We start from the raw sequence: 23973 nt of genomic DNA on the forward strand, positions 1-23973 counted from the left end.
TGTGGATGCTCAACATGATATATGTGCTTAAGCACAAAATTGGAGTACTTATACTTTGTCTTGGTCTTTTACCAAGGTGAGCATTTCACTCCCTTCTCAAGTTGTCCTGAAAACATGACTAAGGATCGCTGAACTTCATTGAAATGTTTTGGAAAACATCCTCTTTAGAAGAAACTCCTTAATTTGGCCCATAAGAACTTATTTTAATAGATATTGTAACTGTCTATTATTTTTGAGATTAGTTTAGAAAGTGGCAAAGGTTTTTATATGGCTTCATTCTGAAATGCTTAGAACAAATTTCTAAGTTCTTTTTTTTGTGAGGCTTTCTTTCCCTGCTTTACAATAAAAACTTTATTAGCAACTGTTTTGTTTGGACTTGTACAGCGACTACTGTGGTTGCTGTCAAGGAAGAAAAATGACCTTTTTTATTTCCTGACTTGTGGTAAATGCTCAAACTGTTCCAACCTCAAAACTGTCACTTGTACATGTAAATGCACATCAGCATTTTCATAAATTAATTAACCATTTCTGAGTTTATACTTGAGTTCACACCTGTACTGTGTGTGTGTGTGTGTGTGTGTGTGTGTGTGTGTGTGTGTGTGTGTGTGTGTGTGTGTGTGTGTGTGTGTATATATGAGAGAGAGAGAGAGAGAGAGAGAGAGAGAGAGACTTCCATTCATGTTTTTGAAAGGTGTATTCACCGGGAGGTGCGCTATGAATAAAAATGTTCCTCGACCTCCATAAATCGTGGAGCTATATTAGCGAACTATGAACTGCACCATGGAACAGAATTTCTGCAAAGGTGGCCTATAAATCTGTGCGTGACTGCAAAAAGTAAAGCCTTTTTCTGCAGTCTAGAGAAATGCAGGTATCTGTATACATGCATGCCCATACATGTACAGTAATGGTGCTAGGGGACTTTTTTGGTGGAGAAAGTAGGCGGACCGACTGAATTCAGTTACTGAAACTTGAGTGTGCCTACACGTGCTGCTCTGTATGCATGTGAAACAACCTACCTTTAAAATTGTTGATTCAGAGCCTCATCTTGGGTTATTCATTTATTTGTTGTTTGGGAAACAAATGTAACTTTTCCTCATGCTTCTGTAAAGTATGTCTTGAGCAGCGAGGTAAGTGGCTTCTGTTGCTTTAGTTCACTAGTGTGTGATAGCTCTAGCATAAAGTACACTGTAGGTTAAGAGTAGTCTAGAGAAGAATGAAACAGTTTTATTACTGATTGTGCAGAGAGTACTGGGTAAATTGCTATAATTTTCTTTTCGGTTGGTCCTAGTCTGAAGTAGCTTTATTCACACAGGCTTTCATCAACTTCTAAAATAACAGATCTTGAAGAGTGTGTTACCTCTTTGGATTTAAGCCTAAGATAAATGGACATTATGTATAATAGAGTCTTCATTTATGAAGCTTAATGTGGTTTGGTGGGATAAAAACTAAAGGTCAGATGATCCAACATTTTTTTTTCTTCATTTCTGAAAGCGGATTCATTTGGTGTTTACCAGTTCTGGCAGGTTGAAGATTGTATTTGGTATTCAACTGGGTATTCAAATAATTAAGCTGACCTCTGCTGTGGGCCCTATAGAACTGTCACTGTGACTGACAACATCTTACATCTGAGTCAATTGAGTTTCCATGGTGCTAAGGGTAGTTTCCGCTTGCGTCGTGAAATGAAATTGCACACCACAAACAGTGGTAAACATCGGGGGGGGGGGCGGGGGGGGTTGGGGAAATCCCCTCCTTATTTAACACGCTCATCAGTTTTGATTCAGTTTCTGTGAATGCTTTGTGCCGATAAGTAATTCAGTTTTTTAAAAAATCATCTGCATTACAAATATAAAGTTTGTCACAATTGCAAAGATTTATTTGATACATTTAAGTCACGACAATGGATAAAGCAAACCTTGATTCGTCCAAACCAAATGCTAATCAAGAACATCTGAATGCTCAGAAAAACATCCTCTGGCTTTGTCGATGCCAAGCGCCACTACTATTTGTGTCTCAATTGAGTGCTTCTAGGTCCCTCTTTCTGAAGAATCTTCAGCTCGTTAGATCTGTGTGAATAAACGAGTTACAAGTCTCGTCGATGTGCTTCTCAGTTTGGGGCGGGGGGTATTTTCGTACTGCAGCGTTATGTGATATCTGTGCTGCAAAATCCTTTTTTTACATTGTTTATAAATGAAATATTTTGCATCCACCATTTAGAAGATTATATGGATATACAGTTTCATAATGTGTAAATATGGGTATTTACTTGTAGGTCTCTATACACGCTGGGGCCTTAAGATGGAGTCAGCCTCTTTGTACCCCACAAAATGATGTTGCACATTCTGCACTACCCATTTACTACTCATAGGTAGGGTCCCTTCATTACTTCTGGCATAAGATCAGCTTTTTAGGAGAGATAATCTTGTACAGGTTCTAATACACTTTAATAAAAGTAGTCTTACTGTGACAATTGACAAATATTTAAAGCCTGCTAACACCATTTACCATACAATCAATTCAGATAACAAATGTGTTCAATATAAGCTGCAGTTGTAACTCAAGAATAGAAAGAATTGTTTACTTGTATGACTTTTCCCTAAGAGATGATGTGATTGTGCTGAAAGAATGTTTCTGAATCCCTTAGCTGCAATTTTCCATCATTCAACTTCCAAGAGGAGAAGGACGAAAATATGAATAAAAGTGACACTGAGGACACCTTTTCAGACTCCAGGCTAGCCCCTGAAGCAACCAGCACCAGGCTTCCAGCTGATCACACGTTGCCTAGGAACAAACCCTCTCACAGCAGATTGGTTGCTCATGCCGACTCCTGCAGTAGCATGAGCAGTGATGGCCAGTCCAGCTACAGCCCTTACCAGCCTCCCTTGGGTCTCCCATCAGGTTACAGTCCCAAGACACCCTTTCCCAGCCAGGTGGAGGGTTGTTTCAGTACCCTAGAGCCCCACAATGAGGACTGGCTCCAGTCGCGCTCATACAACAGCTCAGTGGGGGGATACTCCAGTGGCAGCCATCTGTCCTGCCTGGTGTCAGGAGATTACTGCACTTACCGGAGTGAAACCTGCTGCTCTCCCTCTTTGTCAGAGAATCACAGTCCAGGTGTGAGCAGTTTGGAGCAACCCCACTCTCTGCACTCTATCCCTACAACTTTAGCCCAGCATGGCTTCTACCTGGCCCCGTGCTCATGCTCCTCACATGGGCCACCATGCAGTAGGCCAGACCAACAACATGCTTACTGGGATAATCCACATGCCCTATCATACCACATGCCATGGTCTTCATGTAAGTACTATGACTCTTTTCACATCCTATATGTGTTATATATGTTATGAGGTAGAGACAACTTTTTAGTTCCCAGTTATCCCTTTTGCTCAGTCTAATTGTAATTTTAATATAACATGCACCACCATCAAGTGTATAAAGATATATTCAACTCATTTCAAATTTGTGAGAGATAATGTGAATAAGGCTTTTTTTTCCCCATTTGGGGAAAATGTGAATAAATATTGATCACCCTTTTAGTCTCCTCTGGCACAAGTTTTGGTTAGCAACACCCACCGAATTCAAATGCCATAGACATCACATGTCTGTAACAATGTGCAAGAGTGTGCGAGCAAAAGAAATAGTCACATTAGACTGTGCAGTCGCAACACCTGTCCACACAATGGGTTATTTTTACAGAATTATCACATTTACTGATTTCACTGAAATCCTACGGCTCCACAACCCAGCAGCCTCCCGGTAATCTTCCCAGTTCAGTTGAAATTTGAAAAGGCACCTTGACATTTATCTAAATAATTATCCATTACTTTACCTATATATAATGATTCTCTAATTCTTAAGTCCACTCTAAAAGATATGCAGATCTATGAAATTTCATTTAGTTAACAAGGAAGAAGCATTTGAAGCGTTCGGAATATGCATCCTGTATGCTACATGATGGAGTATAGAATATCTGACAAGTTGGGACAGGAAGTTCTTCCACTGATTTCATGCCAAATTTCTGCCAATCTCTAAAGTCTCTTGAGGTTGTGGAACCTTAGCCGAAATGTAAACGTGGCCTTCAACGTTTTGCTTTGACTAAGTTTGTCCCCTGATTCTCATACTGTGTGTTTCCATCAGACAAAATTCTTTATTTTTCTTCTCTTCATTGAGCTCCTGTATGCTCCTGTCTCCCATTTTATAATTTGATTTATTTATTCTCTTACATTTGGATTCATGATTTTATGTTGTTTGAAATTCAAACAAAGCAGTGGGAAATCTTAGTATTTATTTGTAGGTTTATTCATGTATTGATAACAATGTCTTTTGCCCATGGGAGTGATTTTCACATCATCTGATCAACTGTGTGATCAAAGAGGTTGCATTGTTCACCTCCTACATGCCCACTATCCATAGCAGTCTGCTCTACTGCATTTTATGTGTCTGTAAGTTTGAACTTCTCCATCTCTGTTTGACTCACACGTTTTCTCTCTGACTGTCTTTCTCAGGTCCCAAGAACAGTAAGCAGTCAGATCAAGAATTTATTCATAGGTAATAAATATTTTTCTTTGGTTTTGGGTGTGAAATCTTGTGTTACTCAGGAACAGATTTTGATGTTAGAGGATAATTAAGCTCCTTGGTGGATTATTTCTGACAGTATTGTTTCTGTTGACTGACTGTTTTGTGGGTTTCCTTCTGACAACAGGCACTCTTTTCACCCTCAGCCAAGGAGCACAAGCATAACACCACTCTCCTTAGAGCAGCGTGAGTAGTATTTGTTCATTCATCCAAGTACTATTGTAGAGAATGGCAATTAAGAAGACAAGAACAGTTATATATTTATAAACCACTCTTATTGGTTATGTCATGAAGCATAAATGCTTACTGACCAAGCACTAAACAGGTTAATTCTCCTCTCAGAACAGTCTTGACTTGAAGTCATACTGTGCTACATTTCAACCAATATCTCATTTGAGTGAACAGACAATGATGGTGCATTCTACAAGCTGAGATCACAATTTAGGCATCTAAAAGTTACCAATGGATTTGCATTAGATTGGTTAGCTATGTTGACATTTCTATTACGTCATTTAATGTTTCCATAAATAAACTTAAATAAATCAACTCATAGACTTGTTGTTGATGGTTTGGTGTTTGCACAACTATGTTTGCTATAGTCTGTGGTTTTCAGAATCGGTATATATTTTCTTGAATATTTTTTAAACACATATATACTATATTATTTTATAAATATCTTAGTCATCTATAGTAATCTACTGGTTTTGACTTGCCTAAATTAGCAAAAAGATTATATAGGAACTTAGTTTTCTATACATGAAAATTTATTGTATTTCATCCAATGTCTTCTACCACAGGCAAAGTATTTGTCACTTATGAAGCAGACTGTGATAAACATGTTAAAGAGGTCATCAATTTTGTGGCACTGCTGAGACACAATGGCTTCTATACTCATGTAAGACTTTGTGTTTTACAATGTGAGCCTAAGGAGCAATTAAAAATCTTCTGGGTAATGGAAGCCAGTCCACCCTGATGCGAACACACAGTTCTCATGATTTCAGCAGCATTAAATTTGAATCTTTGAAACCGGGTAGAGACTTTTCTTAAATATTAACCATGGACTGGCTTCCTGTAATTATTGCAAGAGAAGGAAATGAACTGCATTTACATGAGTAACCTTTGCTGGTGTGCCAAATCCTGAGTGTGCTTCTTATTTCTAGATTGACATGTTTGAACAACAGTTCAGGAGTATAAATAAGATTGACTTCATGGAGCGGTACATTACTGAGGTAGGGGGGTTTCTTATTTTGGGCCATCATTGCCATGGTTGCTCACTATACAGTCAGCATTGTGGAATATGGGATATTTCATGTCATGGCCTTGAATTTATAAATCCTTCAACTACTATGTAGGATTCAACTCTATATATGACAGAAATATGATTCTTGAACCTGTAAGAAAGCATATTAAATGCAGTACATACAATTGCATTGGAATAAGGTAACATTGCCACAGTTTGTTTGTTTTTTAAACAAAACCAGGGTTTTAATGTTTGTCTGATCTGAAACCAAACCAAAAAGTATGTTTGTGGTTTTCATGGAATGTCTCATATCTATGATCTTTTTTTCTCACAGAAAGACTACCTGATCATTATCATCATCAGTCCAAAATACTATGAGATTGTTACCAGAGCCTCTTTATACATGGAAAATGATGAAACCCTCAACACTGTCTACATACATAAACAGGTGTGCCATTTCCCCTTAATTGGTTGGTTCTTCTAGAACATGTGATAAATATTAGCTGCTGTTAAAAGAATGTTGTGTTTTGATTTTCAGTTACAGAATGAATTCATTCAAAATGGGTGCAAGAATTTCAGATTTGTTCCTGTACTGTTTCCTGGGGCCAAGAAAGTAAGGTTTATTATTTTTTTCAAATAAATTACAATATAGCTGCATATGTGACTATTTGACAGAAAATTAATTTGAAGGAAAAAGAATAGGATTTAATTTTATAAGCTCAAGGACAATAAAAATGGAATCCATAAAAACATAAAAATATTGCTTTCAGCATATTAAAAAGCATGGTTTTCTGTGTAAAATTACATGCAATTTGATATGTTGATATTTTCAATCCATATACATCAATAAAACATGTCCATTGTGACCATACTAGAATCCAGGACACTTCTGCTACCATGATGAAAGGGTGAAAAAGTTCACACCTCCAACAGTGTCAGATGCTCAGAACAGGGCTAGAACTTAAATCCTCCTCTGGGTTGTAGTTTCTCATTCATGTTCCATTTTAATAATTAAGACAATTTTTTTCAATGTTTGGTTCAATTTTGAAAACATGAGGTGCCAAATAGGTCTTTTAATAATCATTGTTCTAACGTAAACTCTGCTTAGCATTGTTCTAACGTAAGCTCTGCTGTCATCAGTGCCATGTTCCCTCATGGCTTCAGAACACACACATCTTCAGCTGGCCCAGGGACAGAGATGACATACTGCGTCGGCTTATGCGAGTTGAAAAGTACAACCCTCCTCCCATAGGACAGCTGCCCACCATCGTCTCCATCCCAATATAGCAAGGCTCTCCTGTGTTTGTATTGCTTGTAAGTGCTCTTCCTTGAGGCTTGGTGGTGGACAATTATGTCTGTGTTCTGTGCCTGCTATGAGTGGTTATAAACCCAGTAGAGGACTATTTACTAATTTGAGCTCTTATTTTTAGAACATTTTGTCACCTCCTGGCAAATATGCAAAGGAAGTTGTGTGTAAATTTAACTTGTTGTCTCAACACTCCTAAATACTTTTTTTGTTTGTTGATGATTGTTCATTATTTATCTTAGATCCAGTCAAAATGCATAAGATTCAACATAAACAATTATTTGAGTCCTAAGAGTTTTTGTATTTTAAAAAATACTGTAGGTTTATTTTATTTTATCTTTTTTTATAAATGCCTACTGTGTCTCAGGAGTCTTCTCTGCTTCTTTTCCCACATCCTGACTGATAGCATCTTGTAATGCTAAACAAAAAACAGTGTCAGAGAAACCATGGTAATTACTGTCCAGATTATGAGTGAATCTCCTAAGTTTCAGTTCTCACACAAAGGCAGTACATAGGGGAGTAGGAAATGATGTCATTTTCCATATATGAATTGCTGGAAGATTTTATGAAAGATAGCAGCTACATGTATTCAACTGTATTGAAACTAAAGAAAGCCTTTTTATATACATATGGATATATTTTTTTTATATAAAGTGTAATTAAAAATCTTGAAAAACCCTGAATCCTGATAATCAACTGGTGTAGTAAGTTTAAAAAAAATCACTTGAAAAAATGTTTAAAGTACCAACCACTGAGTTTTCTCCTTCCTTAGCCTAAATTCATGCTGACATGGTAGTGGGCAAAACATTTCATTAAGAGCAGAGAAACTTGAATAGATGGAGAAATAAGCATTAATCTGAGCTTTCCAACTAAATGAACTATGCTGCCCAAAGTGCTATGCTTCTTAGTCTAGTCATCCAGATTGCACAGGGGTTATGCCAGCAGTTCATGTGTACGATTTCATCTGATTATTTGATCCCACAGAGCTCCTTTGTTATTTCTACCTACAGGCAATTCCTGATTTAAATGTATTAATTATGTTTAAAAGTTGAAAAATAGCACTACTGTCAATGAATGAGATGCTTAGGAAAATTCAAATTATCGTGTAAATGAAACATAATAAATCAGATGTTACACACACACACACACACACACACACACACACACACAGATAATGTTGTAAAATTGTATAGCATGGTCATATGATAGAAGAGCCCTGTGCTTATATTTATACTCTTGGCCTTTCACCTTATACATTTGAATTTTGCTGAGCAAAACTTTTTTTTTTTCTTTTTGATGTTATCATTCTAAAGTTTGCAATGAAGGATGAAGAGGAAACTAACTGACACTTCATTTTAAGAGGAGAGGCATAGGAATGTACATATAGCTACAAAATCCAGTACCTGATCTCACATATTTACCCATACTAATACCAAGATCAGCTGTTTTTAAATACTTGATATTTGTATGTAGGCTCTTGTTTGAGAATGTTTTTTATCCCTCTCTCCCGTCAAAGGTGATTGTGCCCAGGCTGGCAATGTTAACCTTAATTATTTGAAGGTGCATGACATTAAATTAAGCATTACAGACATTAGCAGACATTAAAACTGCTATGCTTACCGTAAAAAAAGGAAGTAGGTTTAACCAATATCAGTGTTTCTCTTTAAGTAGTAACTAAAAAGCAAAATGTAGCTTTCAGAGAGAATAAAAAAAGATTGAAAATGAAATCACACTGAGTTCCAAAAGTGGAACATGACATTTTTGTTAGTATGGTTGGTTGATTTTCACACTATGCTCCATCAGAGCCATTTGTGTACCCATGCAGTTCCAGCATGCCAAAAGTGTTGTGTTCAAAATAGAGTATGTCCAGTACTTAAAATGGTATTTTTAATCCATTTTTTGGACTATAAGTCTTTAAAGATAACTGGTTATAGTCTTTTGCATGTTAATATAAAATGCCATATTAATAAAAACTATAGCTAAAAGCCCATGATAAAGACCCTATTCAAACATACTCCAAATACCTACCAATAAAATTTAGCATTTTGTGCATTTACTGTGAGTACATTAAGTCTATTGTCTGTGTGGTGCCTCGAACATATAATGTGCTCTACTGATGAACTGCAGATCTGACACTAACTTTTAAATACCAAAAGGTACATTAATTTGCTATAATACAAATAGAAAACATACACAAATCAGGATGTTCTAATCTCCATCAACGTCCATCCCTCAAGCATTAAATCTAACAATGATTTAAGGTAAATTCCAAGTTTACTCTGAATATTGTTTGCTGAATATTTAAGAAAGTGTTTAATAATTAATTATTAATCAATACTTTGTTTAAAAATGCATTTGATTTATTCATAAGCTCTGTCCTTGTTTACAACACAAGTCACATGCACACACATTAGCATACAGCTTGCACTCATCATTGTCTAAGATAGACCTTATGTATTTTGTACTTCTATGTATCAGCATTGATCCCTGTATTTCTGCAGTATTCTAGTTCATTGGTATATTGGACTCTAACCTACTCTACTGGCTAGGATGTATTCTACGAGTAAACGACAAAGCACTTTGTAAATTGCTCTGGATAAGAGCATCTACTAAATGCTGTAAATATAAATGTAAATGTAAATGTGTGGGCAAATACTTCAAATGTTCTAGGTTAGTGTGTGGTTAGACTAGTGTATACAAGTTTGTAATGTCTGTGGATTATCAGGGTCCTGGTAAGGGAGGATGCTAAGTTTGATTAAAGCTTGAAAGGAAATGTATAAACTTGAGTCAGAGGAGAAGAGGGTCTTATCCCAAGTTCCCACAGCTGGAGTTATGTTTAAAGCTTTGTCTGGCTGCTTGTGAAACAAACCTCACCCTCTATTCATTCCCAAACACACACATGCATACCACAGGCCAGTGCACCACCCTGTTCATGTCCCTCAGGTGAATCCAGCATATCTTTCTGATTTAAGGTGAAGAAGGGAAAAAACACTGTATAGTGCATGACTAACTTGATGGCCCTACCTAACACATTGCACATATTGCAAACACGGAACAAACAAACATGGAGTTACTTTGACTTCAAGGAACAGCTGAAGGTTGATTTGATGCCTCTAATCAAAGTATAACCTCTCATTGTCAGAATTATTAGGAATGAATTATAATAAATGAAGTGTAACATTGTCATAAAGGTGACTGGCTTAATGAAAGGCAATAACATACACATACACAGCCATAAAAATGGTGTCATCAGGTTCTCCTGTATTGCTATGTGTTGAATAATAGATCACTTGGAGGACTGATAGAGGTTGTTATTAAACTTGGTCTCCAGTTTAATTTCCCTTAGAGCTGATTAAACAGACATGCCCTCAATGTAAGACAGGATGACTCTTCTAATGTGCCATCCATCATACATTTCAGTTGTTCAATGATGGATGTTTCTCATTTGAAATATGAAGCTGGATCAAAAAATACTGCATTTTATCAGAATTATTCTATGTACACTTTATTAAATAAAAGGAAGCATTGTCTTTTAGAAATACCAGCAACTGAGTGCCATTTTCCCTCTCATTTTCAGTTGTGGTATTCTATAATATGCAAGAGACACTGAAGACTAGCATATAACAGATTAACAAGTCTCTCACATTGACTATCAGATCATTTCTACCGTTGCATTCAAACCTACTTTTTAATATCTTGGAAATTATTTAATACTTTATGTGTTTTGACCACAAAGATATTCATTTTCAAAAGATTAAATTTTAAACATTTTAAAAATAATATCTCTCTTGTTTATTAGAATGACCTAAAAGTAAAATTAACACGATAACCCACGGTATTACCGGAATTATCCACTAGGGGGCAATGCCACGCTAGTCTTTCTCGTAGTTGGTCCCATCTCACTCTCAATCGGAGGTTTCACACTCTCTATTTTTACCCCTCTGAATAATTCACTACAGAGCCATATATGATCAGTGACATTTCCTCCCCTCCAGCACTGTGACAGCATGGTTGCATCACTTGATCCTTGATCTGGAGTCTAAAAACTGATAGAAAAAAAGTAGTCTTACTATGAATAGTCTGCGCTGGGTCAGAGAATGACAGTGATGTATAATCTATAATGCGCACTCTGACCTAAAAATCCTATTCTTATTCATTGATGTTTCCTTTGTTCAGATAATAGAATCATGCCAAATGATACTGTCACTACACATTTTCTAGAGCACGTGCTGTAATGGTCCATTGCAATATGCTACACTCCTTATAACAAGGATAGTGTGCCATTATTAAGTTCATATTTCATATGACAATGAGGAAAAGAATATCAATAGTGTGAAATAACAGTCCAAGGTGGATGCAAAAGGAGGTTCTCGGTTCTACTATGTTTGCAAAGACACTGGGTTTTGTTCATTTTAAATGCATGGTGTAGCAGGGTTTTACAGGAGTCACTTTAGTGAATATCAAGGGAGTGATCCTGTGCATGAAATTTCTGCTGCTGTCTCGCTTCTGCACAGGGTGATCCTCCAATTTGTGAAGTGTTGTTGCCATGGAAACGTCACAGTTCATCAAGGTTTGAAACAATAAAAGGAGTCAAAGTCTCAACTGAAGTCACACAACCCTTCATGTTCAAACTACACACACAAATAATTGCCCTGATAACCTAATACCTGCGCAAAAAGGCACCTTTTGTTTACTAATTCATCTATGAAGCTCAGAAATAACATTTTATACTAAAGATGTACTTTTTAAAAACATAATTTCTACTAAGAAATTGTAGGACTTGCTTTGTTATGCTATGCTCTACAAGGAATAACCTTAGAGCCCATACACAGCACAACATGAATTTGTAAAATTATTTACTGTTCTACACCTAAGAGACTGAAATGTGAGAAACATGTTCTACAGTGTCAAGACTGTTTGTTCCCTCTATTATGATTCACTTCCTTTTGCTAAGTGTCAACATCACTAGACAAAACACTTGTGCGTTGTACAATGCTTCTTTCAAGGGTCCAAGACAATTATTTGATCTCTGTACCCAGCTTTCGCCCCCCCCTTCACTGTAGAATACAATGAACTCTTGAATGAGAACAAAAATCGAAGTTGTCATCTCCTCAGACCTCACAGAGACATTTAAATGAACAGCAGTTAACAGAATATAACTGAAATATATTATATATTTTCACATAGCTATTGTACAAGCTTGTAGCTGTTTAGGACAGTTATGGAAACAAGATCATTAATGACTAGAAATGTTATAGCCACATTGACTGGGCCCCTACAGTTCTTATTGGGCAGTTATTTGGCCAGTAGCATGCTAGCTAAATATGACACACACACACACACACACACACACACACACACACACACACACACACACACACACACACATATATATATATATATATATATATATATATATATATATATATATATATATATATATATATATATATATATATAAAATAAATATATATATATATATATATATATATATATATATATATATATATATATATATATATATATATATATATATATATATATATAAAGAGAGAGAAACACTGACACAAACAACAAATAGCTCAGTGTTCCAACCTGCTGTCACAACTAGAGATCGATGAGGTACGACACAAATGCAATGGTAAGGGAGAGCCAGGACAACAGGTCAGAGGGGAAATATCATCTTCATCCCCACACTCAGAAAATGGGAACCAAGTCCAAATAAGTCCAAGCATCAAGCTCAACACTAGAGTTGCTGACCTGAGACTGAAGATCATGGCTAAGCTGGAAGCTGTAGAAGACTACCAAGACTAACAAGATCAAGTGATGTACCTGAAAGGCTGCTGGAAGATATGAATGCCTCAGTACAGATGATCACTACTGTGACCATCACTGAGACCAACCAACTGATACACCCCACAGCAAAAATGATATGAGATGCTTGGCTACAAGATGAACATAATCAAGGAGCAGGTTCCTCCATGGAGTAGGAGGTTGGAGGCCAACCTCCAACCTCCTACTCTATGGAGGAGTGGTTAGTAAACCTGAGAGCAGGCCACAGCAACCTCCCTGAACAGGATCCAGTAACCATCACGCTAGCATATGTTCAAGAAAGGGTCTCAAGTATGAAGAGCTGGACAGTTCCAGCCCCTGGCTTAGTAAATGCCTACTGGCTGTAGAAGCTAACTGCACTCCATAAACATCGGGCAGCGCAAATGAACCAGCTGCTAATAGATGGAACCCACCCTGAAAGGTTAACTGAAGGCTGCACAATCCTGATCCTGAAAGACCCCCAGAAAAGGGCAGTTCCATCCAACTACTGCCCAGTAACCTGCATCTACTCAACATGGAAGCTCCTGTCAGGCATCAAAGTGACAAAGATGAGTAGACACATGGCTCAATACATGAGTGGGGCTCAGAAAGGCATTGTCAAGAACTTCAGAGGAGCCAAGCACCAGCTGCTGGTGGATAAAACCCGAGACTGTAAGACCATGAATGCAAGATCAATAGAAGATGGGATCTACCACACTAAGCAGGACCCCAGATGGTCAAAGTGGGATACAGCCCAAAGTTGATAGAGAATTACTAGGCTAAGACAAAATGGTAATGGGTAACCACCCGGACATAGATGTGGTGGATAAACAGCAGAAGAGGGCCGTAGTGATAAATGTATCCCAAGCAATAGCAACATCAGGAACAAGGAATATGAAAAGCTTGAGAAATACCAAGGACCGAGAGAGAGCTGGAAAAGAGGTAAAGGGTGAAGACAACAGCAGTTCCAGTAGTAATCGGAGCACTAGGGGCTGTGACCCCCAAATTGAGAAAATGGCTCCAGCAAATCCCACGAACAACATCAATCTCCTTCCAATGCTGTCCTGAGAACAGCTAAGATACTATGTAGGACCTTGAAGCTCCTGTATATCCTCTGTGTAAAAGAAGCAGTTCCTTTAAAAAACGCAGTGTTGCATTTACAGTTACATTACATTACATTTACAGTTGCCTTTACAGTTACAGTTTAACTGTAATTATTTTATTCTTATAATTTTGTTTTTTGTAGGTTCTTTGTGAACCTTGGGAGTTCCAACTGGTATATGGGACCCACAGACTGACATGATTTATTAGTAGCCATGAATTATCTTCATCTACTATGAACACATGCTGTCTGCACACTTCTGTTAGATATATTTTTCTCTCTGTCCTGTTCAAGAAAAGCACACACATGAGCACACATACAGAAGCACACATATAGAAGCATACATACAAAAGCACGCTTACTGAAGCAAACAGTTGTGCAGTGGTCTTGGTCCAAAGTGCCAGGCTTGGTTGGAGAGTGATAGAAGAAAGAAGATGATGGATTATTTTACATGGTCACTTTCCACTGGCAGTCCAGGGGTTCCTCTATATGAGCCCAGGCCACCCAGCCCCCACTGCTCTGTCCATCTGTTCTGCTCATCCTTCCCTCCCAACAGTCAGCAAATCAAAGAGTGGGTTGCTTGTGACGTGGTTTGATTTCTGTGAGAGGAGGGTGTCAGGTATGCATGGAAGCTGTCTTTGCTTTGTGTTATTGATCTTTGTGACCACAGAGTGCTATTCAATATCAAAAGAAGCATCTTGATAGTATCCCATAAGAGATCATTCAAATCTTCAGGTTTTAACTTTGCACTCTTTCTATAAAATAGTGGCCATAAAATAATTATGTATGAACTGAATTTCCTTCGGTCTGTCCTTTTGAATTATCCATGCTATTTAATCTGTATTTGCTCAGTGCTCTGTATAGCATTCACCAGCAGAAGGAGGACTTCTGATAGTGAGGGACAGAAATAGGTTCCTTAGTACACATGAATAATCAGACTGAAAAGAGCCTTTATCTTTCTTCAACACATACATGGCAAAAAAAGAAAAAATATTTTTTTCTGCATTGTACTTACTTAAATTGGTTTAGTGACTGTGCTTTACCATCCACTGCTGTTTTTCTGCAAAGTATTTGAAGAAATGTCATTGCAGTCTTGTGGAATAAATCTCCCCAACAACATTTAGTAGATAAATGTGACATTTGTATCAAACTGAATTAAACTAATCAATCACTGAATCCCTCTTTGTTATACAAGTAGAATTGTTCTACAGCTCACTTAGATTTCACTTTAGATATTGGGGATATTTTACACCTTAGCCAACCCCACCATAGTACTGACCACACAGACCTGATCACCTCCATTGCCTCTGCTCCTCTGTGTCTTGTGGAATTGTCAGTATCTATGAAAGCTGGGGTCATGCTTTTGTTGAAGTGAAAGCATAAGTGGAAAAAAACCTTTATGGGTAAAGAGTCCTCTAGAAGTGTATTATGAATCTTGAAAGTGGCCACCTTTAAAACAGCATTCAGCATGTCTGGAGGCCTTTTATCTGGACTGTCTTCCTTGCCCCATCACTTCTCATTATCTTTCTCTGAATATCACAATCTAGCCAATTCTGGGCTGAATAAGTTGCTTCCCACTCTCTCACAGGGTTTATTTACCCGTCACACCATTGAGTGGGGAAGAGGCCAAACAGTGCTGAACACTTCCTCAACTACTGGCAGACCTCAGATGTATGCTCCTTCTCGTTTTAATGAGTCCACCGACAGCTACTGTTTCAAATCCTTATGGCAGGAGCTTTGCTTTGGTCCTAGCTACTGTATAGCTGTAATAGGAAGTGCTGAGCTGAGGAGGGACTAATTCCAAGAAGGTTAGTTTTCTGAAAATAAAAAGCACAGGTTTGTCATTAGTCAAATATGTTACCAGAGCACATGTAAACAATGTTCAGCTTTTGTTTCCTGGAATTAATCTGCAGGCGGTATTAAAATTTAGAACAAAATTTTAGAGTAAGATATTGATCTGGTGTAGTTATTCAATAAGTGTCTGTATCCTGAGTTTGTATCCAAAACAAATTGCCAGGAGGGGAAACAGTTTTTTTCTGTAGTGTGAAGGTCATCATGACTACAAAAACATATTGATTTTACAACTTTTCTGAACTTTAAAAACTGCATCTAATTAAAAGAATTCCTATATTTCCCTTGGACACCAGCTCTAGGAGACCGACAACTTCATGCATATCAAGCCATTAATATGCATCAAAGGCTTGATCGCTCAGGTGCACAGTGAAAAATGCCTCAGGGCCATATGCCCATGCAATGCCAAATAGCAAATTATTTCAAAATTGTATGTTTCAGTATTATATTATCTTATACAACTATAGGTGTGCATTCAGATTTTTATTCAGTGGTGTGCTAAAGATATTGCAAATGAGAAGACTCCAATAGATTAAACCCTGCCCTTAGAATCCCACTCTTGTGCAGCAGTATCTGCAGGGCAAAGGGGTCCTCTCTGATAGCTAGCTTAAAATGAGATGTAAAATTAACTTCCAGTTTGGTATGTGAAGGTCATACTCTTTGAGTGGTCCTTTCAGTGGAACACTGTCTATTTTCTGTTAAAAGATTCCCTTGGGCCCATGTTGCAGCTAAAAGGAAAAATTCTGATATTGTAAAAGTTTCCTTCTCATCCACATGTAATAAATGCACTGAGGGATATTACTTTTTCCTTCTGTGAAAATCCCAAAGTGAGTGTATACCAGAGGTATAATATCTCTGATGTTAAAATGAAGTGTTATGGAATGAAAAATGTAGAAATCCAGGGTCAAACACAATTATTTCTGTGTGTCTTAAACAGTCATTGAGTGTAGCTCTTTCTAACTCTGTGGCAGGGGAAGCTGATATAGAGAAGAATGTTTCCACTCTATTATGGATCAGTGACAGAACTTGCAAAAGTTGTGCATCTTTAGGCATCGATGCATCTGGATAAGATCAGGACTGCAAATAAAACAGAGATTTACTATAAATTTTGTCATCTACAGGGTATGGCTATCATCACCATTTTTTAAATTATTTGGTAAAAAGCCACATTATATTCAAATACCAAAGTCATATCTACCCTAACTGTCTAAAAAACCCTTTGTCATCCACTCCCTATCTCATTCATCACTGGTCAATTTCTCACTACAGGACAACTGCTGACCGGATATTATTTGGGGGGCAGGACCATTGTCAACACAGCAGTGACATAGATGTGGTGCTATGGCTGTAGGTATATTGTTATGTGTATTAGGGTACAGCTGTGAAGCTGCAGTTTTTACAGTGGTCATTTTCACATCTTGATGGAGAGTCCTATATAGGGCTTGAATGATTGGTTTTGTATTAAGTCTCTAATTTAGTGCAATAATAAGTCTCCTCACACTCATATGGAGGAAGTCTATTCAGCCAACTGGAATGTGCAAATTAAGCATTAGAATACTTCACTAAATCTATACTCAGTCCACAAAATGAGTGTAATAATAAACAGTAATGTGACACCAGTATGAAAAGTAAATACATTTGGCAATATTGCCTCTACTCTATTCATTCACATATTACAACCATTCATTAGAAGGCTGCCAAATGTGTCACATTGTAACTACACTTAAGTAATTTATAGAAGAGTATAGCATACAGTAATATAAATCAGGGTATCTCTAATAATGTGATTTTTTTCACTGATTACCAATTTCAATTAATATCCTTTTACACTTTGGTGAATGAATACTATGGAATTTAGTTGATTAAACTTTTAGAGAGGCTTCAAATGTGCATTTCAAAAGAAACCACATAAACCCCACATAAACCCCTTCAGAGTCGACATGCAATGGAAGGTTATCTCTAATGACCCTATTTATCACTGTTTAAAATATTTTAAAGGTCACACTTGAAACTTGAGATTAATTGAAGATATAAATCAAGTATTTAAAAGTGAACAGAATTCATCTTCATCCTCTAAGTAAATATCAGAGTTCTTCTAAAAGTGATGACATTCTCTGCTCAAAGGTAGTTTAACTTATCAAAACTGTTAAAATGGAAAGTAAGTAAGAAAGAAAGAAAACAAAAGAAAAGAAAATAGAACGAATGAAAGAAACAAAATCCAGTGTTTTAGCATCAATTGTTTTTTCTTGCTTAGCTGATAGAATGGTGCTATATACACAATATGCCCAAAAGTATGTGGACAACCCTCCTGATTATTGGGTTCAGATTTTGATGTAAAACAAGCACATAGCCATGCAATTTCCACAAACACTGGCAGTAGAATGGGTCGTATTGAAGAGCTTAGTAACTGAACTGAACCCTCTTATTTATACCACTCATATATATATAAAATACTGCAATGTTTAAACCTTTTCAACAAGTCAGTTCATGAAATTTCTGTACTGTTTGATATGCCCCAGTCAATTGTAAGTGCTATTATTTTTAAATGAAAGCCTCTAGGAGCAACAACATCTCTGTTGACTGATTCAGTTAACTAAGCTTTAAAAGAGGCACTTCAAAAGTGCATCTAAACAGAAACCACATAACCCCCTTCAGAGTCAACATGCAACGTTTAAACCTTTGCCACAAGTCAGTTTGTGAAATTTTCATCCTGCTAGATATGCCCTGGTCAACTGTAAGTGCTATTATTCCAAATGAAAGTGTCTAGTAGCAACAACAGCTTAGCTGCCAAGTAATAGACCACACAAAATCACAGTGCAGGGCTGCAGAGTGCTCAAGTGGGTTTTGCATAATAATCACTTATCCTCTGTTGCATCACTCACTAGCGTGCCAAACTGCCACCGGAAGCAACATCTGCAAAAGAACTCTGTATCAGGAGCTTGATGATATGGGTTTCCATGGCCTGACAGCTGCACGCAAGCCTTAGACACTATGCACAACACCATGTGCTGGCAAAAGTGTTGTAAAGCATGCTGCCACAGGACTCTGAAGTAATGAATGCTTAATTGTATGGCAGTCTGATAGACAAATCTGGGTTTGAAAAATCTGGGTTATCTACCAGAACTCAAATTACCAAAGGAAGGTTTGTTGGTGTAAGAACAATGGTCTTGGACTGTTTTCAGTGTTGAGCTAGACCCCTTAGTTACACTGAAGGTTAATGTTAATGCTATAGCTTAGAATGACATTTAAAAAAATTAATTGCTTCCAAGTTTGTGGTAACCGATTGGGAGAAACCTTTTCCTGTGTCAGCATGACTGTGCCCCTGTGCACAAAGCAAGGTTCATAAAGGCAAGGTTTGATGACCTTGCTGTGGAGTAAATCAAGTGACCTGACACATCTCTGAACTAAACCCCACTGAACACCTTTGGGATGAACTGGAATGTCAACTGTGAGCTAGGCCTTCTTTTGCAACATCAATATCTGATCTCACGAATACTCTTTTGATTGAAAGGGTACAAATTCCCACAGATACACTTCAGACCCTGTGGAAAGCCTTCCCATAATAGTAAAGGCTGTTACAAGTCCCAAAAAAAGGGATGGGGGAGGGGGTAAATCCATATTAATGTCCATGGTTTAGAAATAGGTGTGATGGTCTGTTGTCCACATACTTTTGGCCATATAGTGTATATTGTCAAATTAGAGATGCACTAGAGTGAAGATAAAAAGACACATTGGGACATGTGTAGCAATTATCTTCAGTCTTCCATTTCTTTAATATATTACACACAGTACTCACACCCAGATTTCAAAGTTTTCTAAAATAGTATACAAATATTTCAGAAATAGTACACACTATTCAAACAATCATCCATTTTTAAAAGTCCCTTATCTCATGACAATTTACACTGTGTGAAATACTCATTAATTAGGAAATCAGTGTTTTATTAATGAAAACTATCTTACACAATATCTACATAATATCGGTATTATTGTATCCACAGATAGAAGAAAGATTTAACAGGATGCACTGTAAATACAGAGGGCTGACAATGTCATATATTCAACATGAAAAAGGACTTTAACTTTGAAATAAATAAATTACAAACAGATAATATAAAGTTTGAGATTCACAATGCTTGAATTCATGGCCATGATGACATTCAGATACTATATCCATCCTGTGTTACCTACTGCTAGCCTGACACACACAACTTGTAACTATGAATCTTATCACAGCCATGGAATCTGCTATTTGGTTAAACAACATATCGAAGAATGAGTGGGAATCCTTCTGAAAGTATCTGCTGTCTTACTTAAAGTTCCTCTTCCCAGCTTTACTATGCAAGAGATGAGGGCTCTAACGTTTCTCAGTAAACACCAAGCATTCCTATTGTGACAATGGATAAAGAGAGGTGCACTGCATTAGTTAACACATGAGACAATTCATCCAAAGTGACCATTCTACTTAGTGATGCCAATATATATGCAACACTATATAAGGAATCCAGCAATTACCAAAAAGGGGTCATGGATTGTTTATCAGTAAACCTGAGAACTACATCAAATACGCAAGGAAGGAGCCCCTCTCAGGTTAATTTTCAACAATGCAAACTGGGTGACATCCAACAGCACTAAATAATTAGCCACCATGGTAAATCCCATAGTGACTCTGAGAATTTTGTCAAGTTTGTGTGTTTTCCACTTGTCACCTACTTTAAATACAAGGACAAGTTCTATAGACAGAAAACAGTTACACTAAGCCTTCACCTGAACACTATAGCTTTGTAGGAAGCTATATTAAGGTCAAATTAGAAAATACAGTGTGTGCTGTGCATAAATAAGGGTTGAAACATCAATATTGAAGTCTATAGGAAATCCACTCCTACTGATGACTATTTGCTGTTTGATTCCTACAAGCCACTGGAATACAAGCTGGAGGTGAAAAGAACTTTACACTATGGTGCTTTGGATATACCAACCAACATGAAGGCCAAAACAAGGGGTGCAAACATCTCTGAGTAATGTTAAAAGCTTGCAGGTATCCAGACTGTCAAAATAGTAAAAATCAGACAGATAGGAAGAGCTGAGAAGAAATGCAGAGAGAACAATATGGTAAACCCCCTGTGTGGCTGAGTGTCCAAGAAACTCAGGGGTATTTTTTAACAAACATTGTATTCTTGTGCATGTCAAGCCCAGCAACACACCAAGATGCATAATATACCAAAGGCAATGCAGGGGAAAATGAACAGACCTGTATATTGGTGAGATGAAACAAGTTCTCTAAAAGCATATGACCCAATTTATTGGGAACTGTTCAGGTTAAGACTCAGTGTTCTACAGTGAGAAAACTCTGTATACATTTTAAAAGGAGTAAACAACTGGTTTGAAAAGGAAGTTACCTAAGTTAACCTGAAACAATCATCCCTTAACAGGACAGATGCAACACACTTATAAGATATAATTACAGAGGCAATATAGACTCAGTTTCACTCAAATTCACACCTCCAACAATCTTGTAATCTTAAAAGAGTTTTGCTATATTATAGGTGTTAATCACCCGCAAAGGTCCAGTCACTCAAGTGAACCACTGAAGCCCTTTGAATGTGAGGTAAACCATCTTCAAGACTGTACTGCAAGTCCAGTCATCATTACTGGACTATTGATATTTCTCTTTTTCACATCCATAGGTAGTTAGCTAATTAATTTCATTTCATTTCATTGTGTAATTGTAGAATTCTCCGAACTTTCCATTAATGATAAACATAATTTTCAAATAGTAGGGTACAGAACATCTACCATAGACAATGTTTAAATAAATTCCACACTTCAATACATTTTGAAAGCCCTGGATAGTGGACATGTTTGAAATATTCAGTGGACACATTGTGCATAATATTTCTGCATTACAATGATGGGTATTGGGAAAATGTGCAAGACTAATATTTTTAAATGGGCTTCCAATTTGGTGTTTGGCATCACCTTTAAAACTGGGATTAAATGGGTTTTTTATTTAGATCATTATTAAAATTAGTCAGAAATGCAGCTAGACCATTAATACTCAGTGGTTTCTGCATGAAAAGAATTTGGAGTATTATCTCTTAATTGGGAATCTATTCTCATTTATATGAGTTCCATCAAACTCATTCTGCACTCTAAAGGAGTGCAAGTTGCCTTTTATCTTGGACATATTTTGGAAATATTCTGTATTTAAATATGAAAAGCATGGTTTCACAGTGTAGTGTTAAGAACAGGAGGCAACTACAATTGTTGCCAGCTTTATACGTGGACAAGTAGGTTGAGAGCTATTCAAAGTCTATTCCATTGACAAAGCCATTAGCAGGAGGTACAATGTCAAAATCATAAGTGCAAGTTCAAAATCTGAAGGTTACAAAATACTTTTATGGGAATTAGCTTCTACAGACACATGTTTTGGTCAGGAATCTTATGGTTTTGACTGGAAAAAAACTTATTTCTTTAACTCTGAACAGAATACACTGTGCAGTGCACTAATGAGTAGCTGCTGGCACAGTAACTGAATAGCAAAGGCTATCTATGCAAGTAGAGTTTAAATATCAAATGGATAGAAGAGACATTGGCAGCTACAAAGGCTAATGATTATCAAACAATTACAACGAAACATAGTCCTCTCCAATTAAGAGTAAGACATTCAACAAAAACACATCACGCCATTCTCATAACCTTTTCTCTGATGTACTCACTAAGTCACACAGCCAAAAGAACATGTATTCAGGCTGTTGGTAATGCTAAAGCTTATACTGGGTAAACACATAACTTTAAAAAGGTTTGAGCTAAATGTGGTCACTGTAAGCTAACATAACAACATTTTGGACTGTGTGACAAAGGCAGCTACCCTACCCAGGTCTGACAGGAGGTAAATGTGAGCTCTGAGCACAAGACCAAAGAGCCAGCACCCTGGTATAGCTCCCTGGCATAGACCCATTTAGTCTTCCTAAGTGACGGTCTCCGTCACACCATCTTCCCCTTCGGAGAGTGCCAGTCCCCGTCACAGACTGGGGTACCTAATTCCAGTCCTGGAATTCCACTGCCCTGCAAAGTTTAGTTACAACACGCTTGGCTCTAATATTCAGATTCTAAGGCTTTAGTTAACTGGAGCATGTGTAGAATTAAACTCTCTAGAACTATAATTGGGCACCTCTGTCAAGATACACCAATGCAAAGACACAAAAATGTAAATAGAGTATGTAAAAGTGCTACTATTATGAGCATCTATACAATGGGCTGGAATTAATGTATTTGCTTACTGTGCAACCCCCCCCCCCCCCCCCCCCCCTCCTTAAAAATCAGTTTTTATGACTGTAGGTCATCTTACACAATGAATGTGGCTTTCACATAAATATAACCTAAATTAAAGATGTGTTTTAAATTCTGCATCTAAAACCTCTACACCACGAACAGAGAGGTGAACACTTCAGCTGAGCAATTGGTCCCAAAATAATGAAGCATGCAGTGAATTAAAATATGTTTAGCATTATTTAATTTAAATGAATAAGATTCACATACGTTTTTGTGTTAGTATATGAAAATTTCACAAACATTAGTTGATAATTTAAATATATACTTATGTAAAATATTTTATAGGTAATAATTTACCAACTGAATACTTTCACTTTTTCTTTTCCCATGTCAAATCAATAAATTAAAGCTGCTGTAAAGGCAATAAATATAGGCCTAAAACCTAAATGTTTTATACATTTCAATAAGGTCTTCTTGATTATTATAAAGGTAGTATGAGTTAATGGTAACGCAGTCTTGGTCTTCCAGTAATTAGACTGTCAGGTGTCAGTTGCGTTGGAGCAGTAAATGCTCTGGAATGTACAGTGCAGGTATACTCCAGAGCGGAGTTCCAGAAACATGCCTTCAGGCTGCTGTATTATAAGGTGCAAAATGGGGTTATTTAAACTTTGGTGAGTTCAGTTTCAGTTTAAGCCTACAATTTTATCTACTGTGCACTACCTCTTTCATTATCTAAGACCCTTGATGCACAGTTCAGGCTTAGCAGAACTGTCACCACGGATACCTTATTAAGATTTACAAATATATGAGAGCAGA

At 37.1% G+C, this 23973-nt stretch overlaps 1 protein-coding gene across 4 annotated transcripts; it reads left to right on the forward strand.

The window, feature by feature from the left end:
• The first annotated feature begins 667 nt into the window (after window positions 1-667).
• On the forward strand, window positions 668-7801 carry traf3ip2l (TRAF3 interacting protein 2-like). 4 transcript variants are annotated; one of them, XM_035524491.1, is made up of 10 exons: window positions 668-868; window positions 2270-2365; window positions 2642-3294; window positions 4503-4545; window positions 4700-4758; window positions 5370-5467; window positions 5733-5801; window positions 6147-6260; window positions 6351-6425; window positions 6953-7801. In XM_035524491.1, the coding sequence occupies exons 2-10, from the start codon at window positions 2325-2327 to the stop codon at window positions 7097-7099; spliced, it is 1299 nt and encodes a 432-aa protein (XP_035380384.1). In that variant the 5' UTR covers window positions 668-868; window positions 2270-2324; the 3' UTR covers window positions 7100-7801. The 4 variants fall into 4 exon arrangements, with proteins under 4 accessions (XP_035380384.1, XP_035380383.1, XP_026854632.2 ...); XM_035524490.1 differs by lacking the exon at window positions 668-868 and adding an exon at window positions 907-1127; XM_026998831.2 differs by lacking the exon at window positions 668-868 and adding an exon at window positions 907-1127 and having other exon boundaries at window positions 6977-7801.
• Window positions 7802-23973: the final 16172 nt, after the last annotated feature.

This window comes from Electrophorus electricus, chromosome 3 (genome assembly GCF_013358815.1).
Source record: "Electrophorus electricus isolate fEleEle1 chromosome 3, fEleEle1.pri, whole genome shotgun sequence".
In the NCBI taxonomy this organism is placed as follows: Eukaryota; Metazoa; Chordata; class Actinopteri; order Gymnotiformes; family Gymnotidae; genus Electrophorus; species Electrophorus electricus.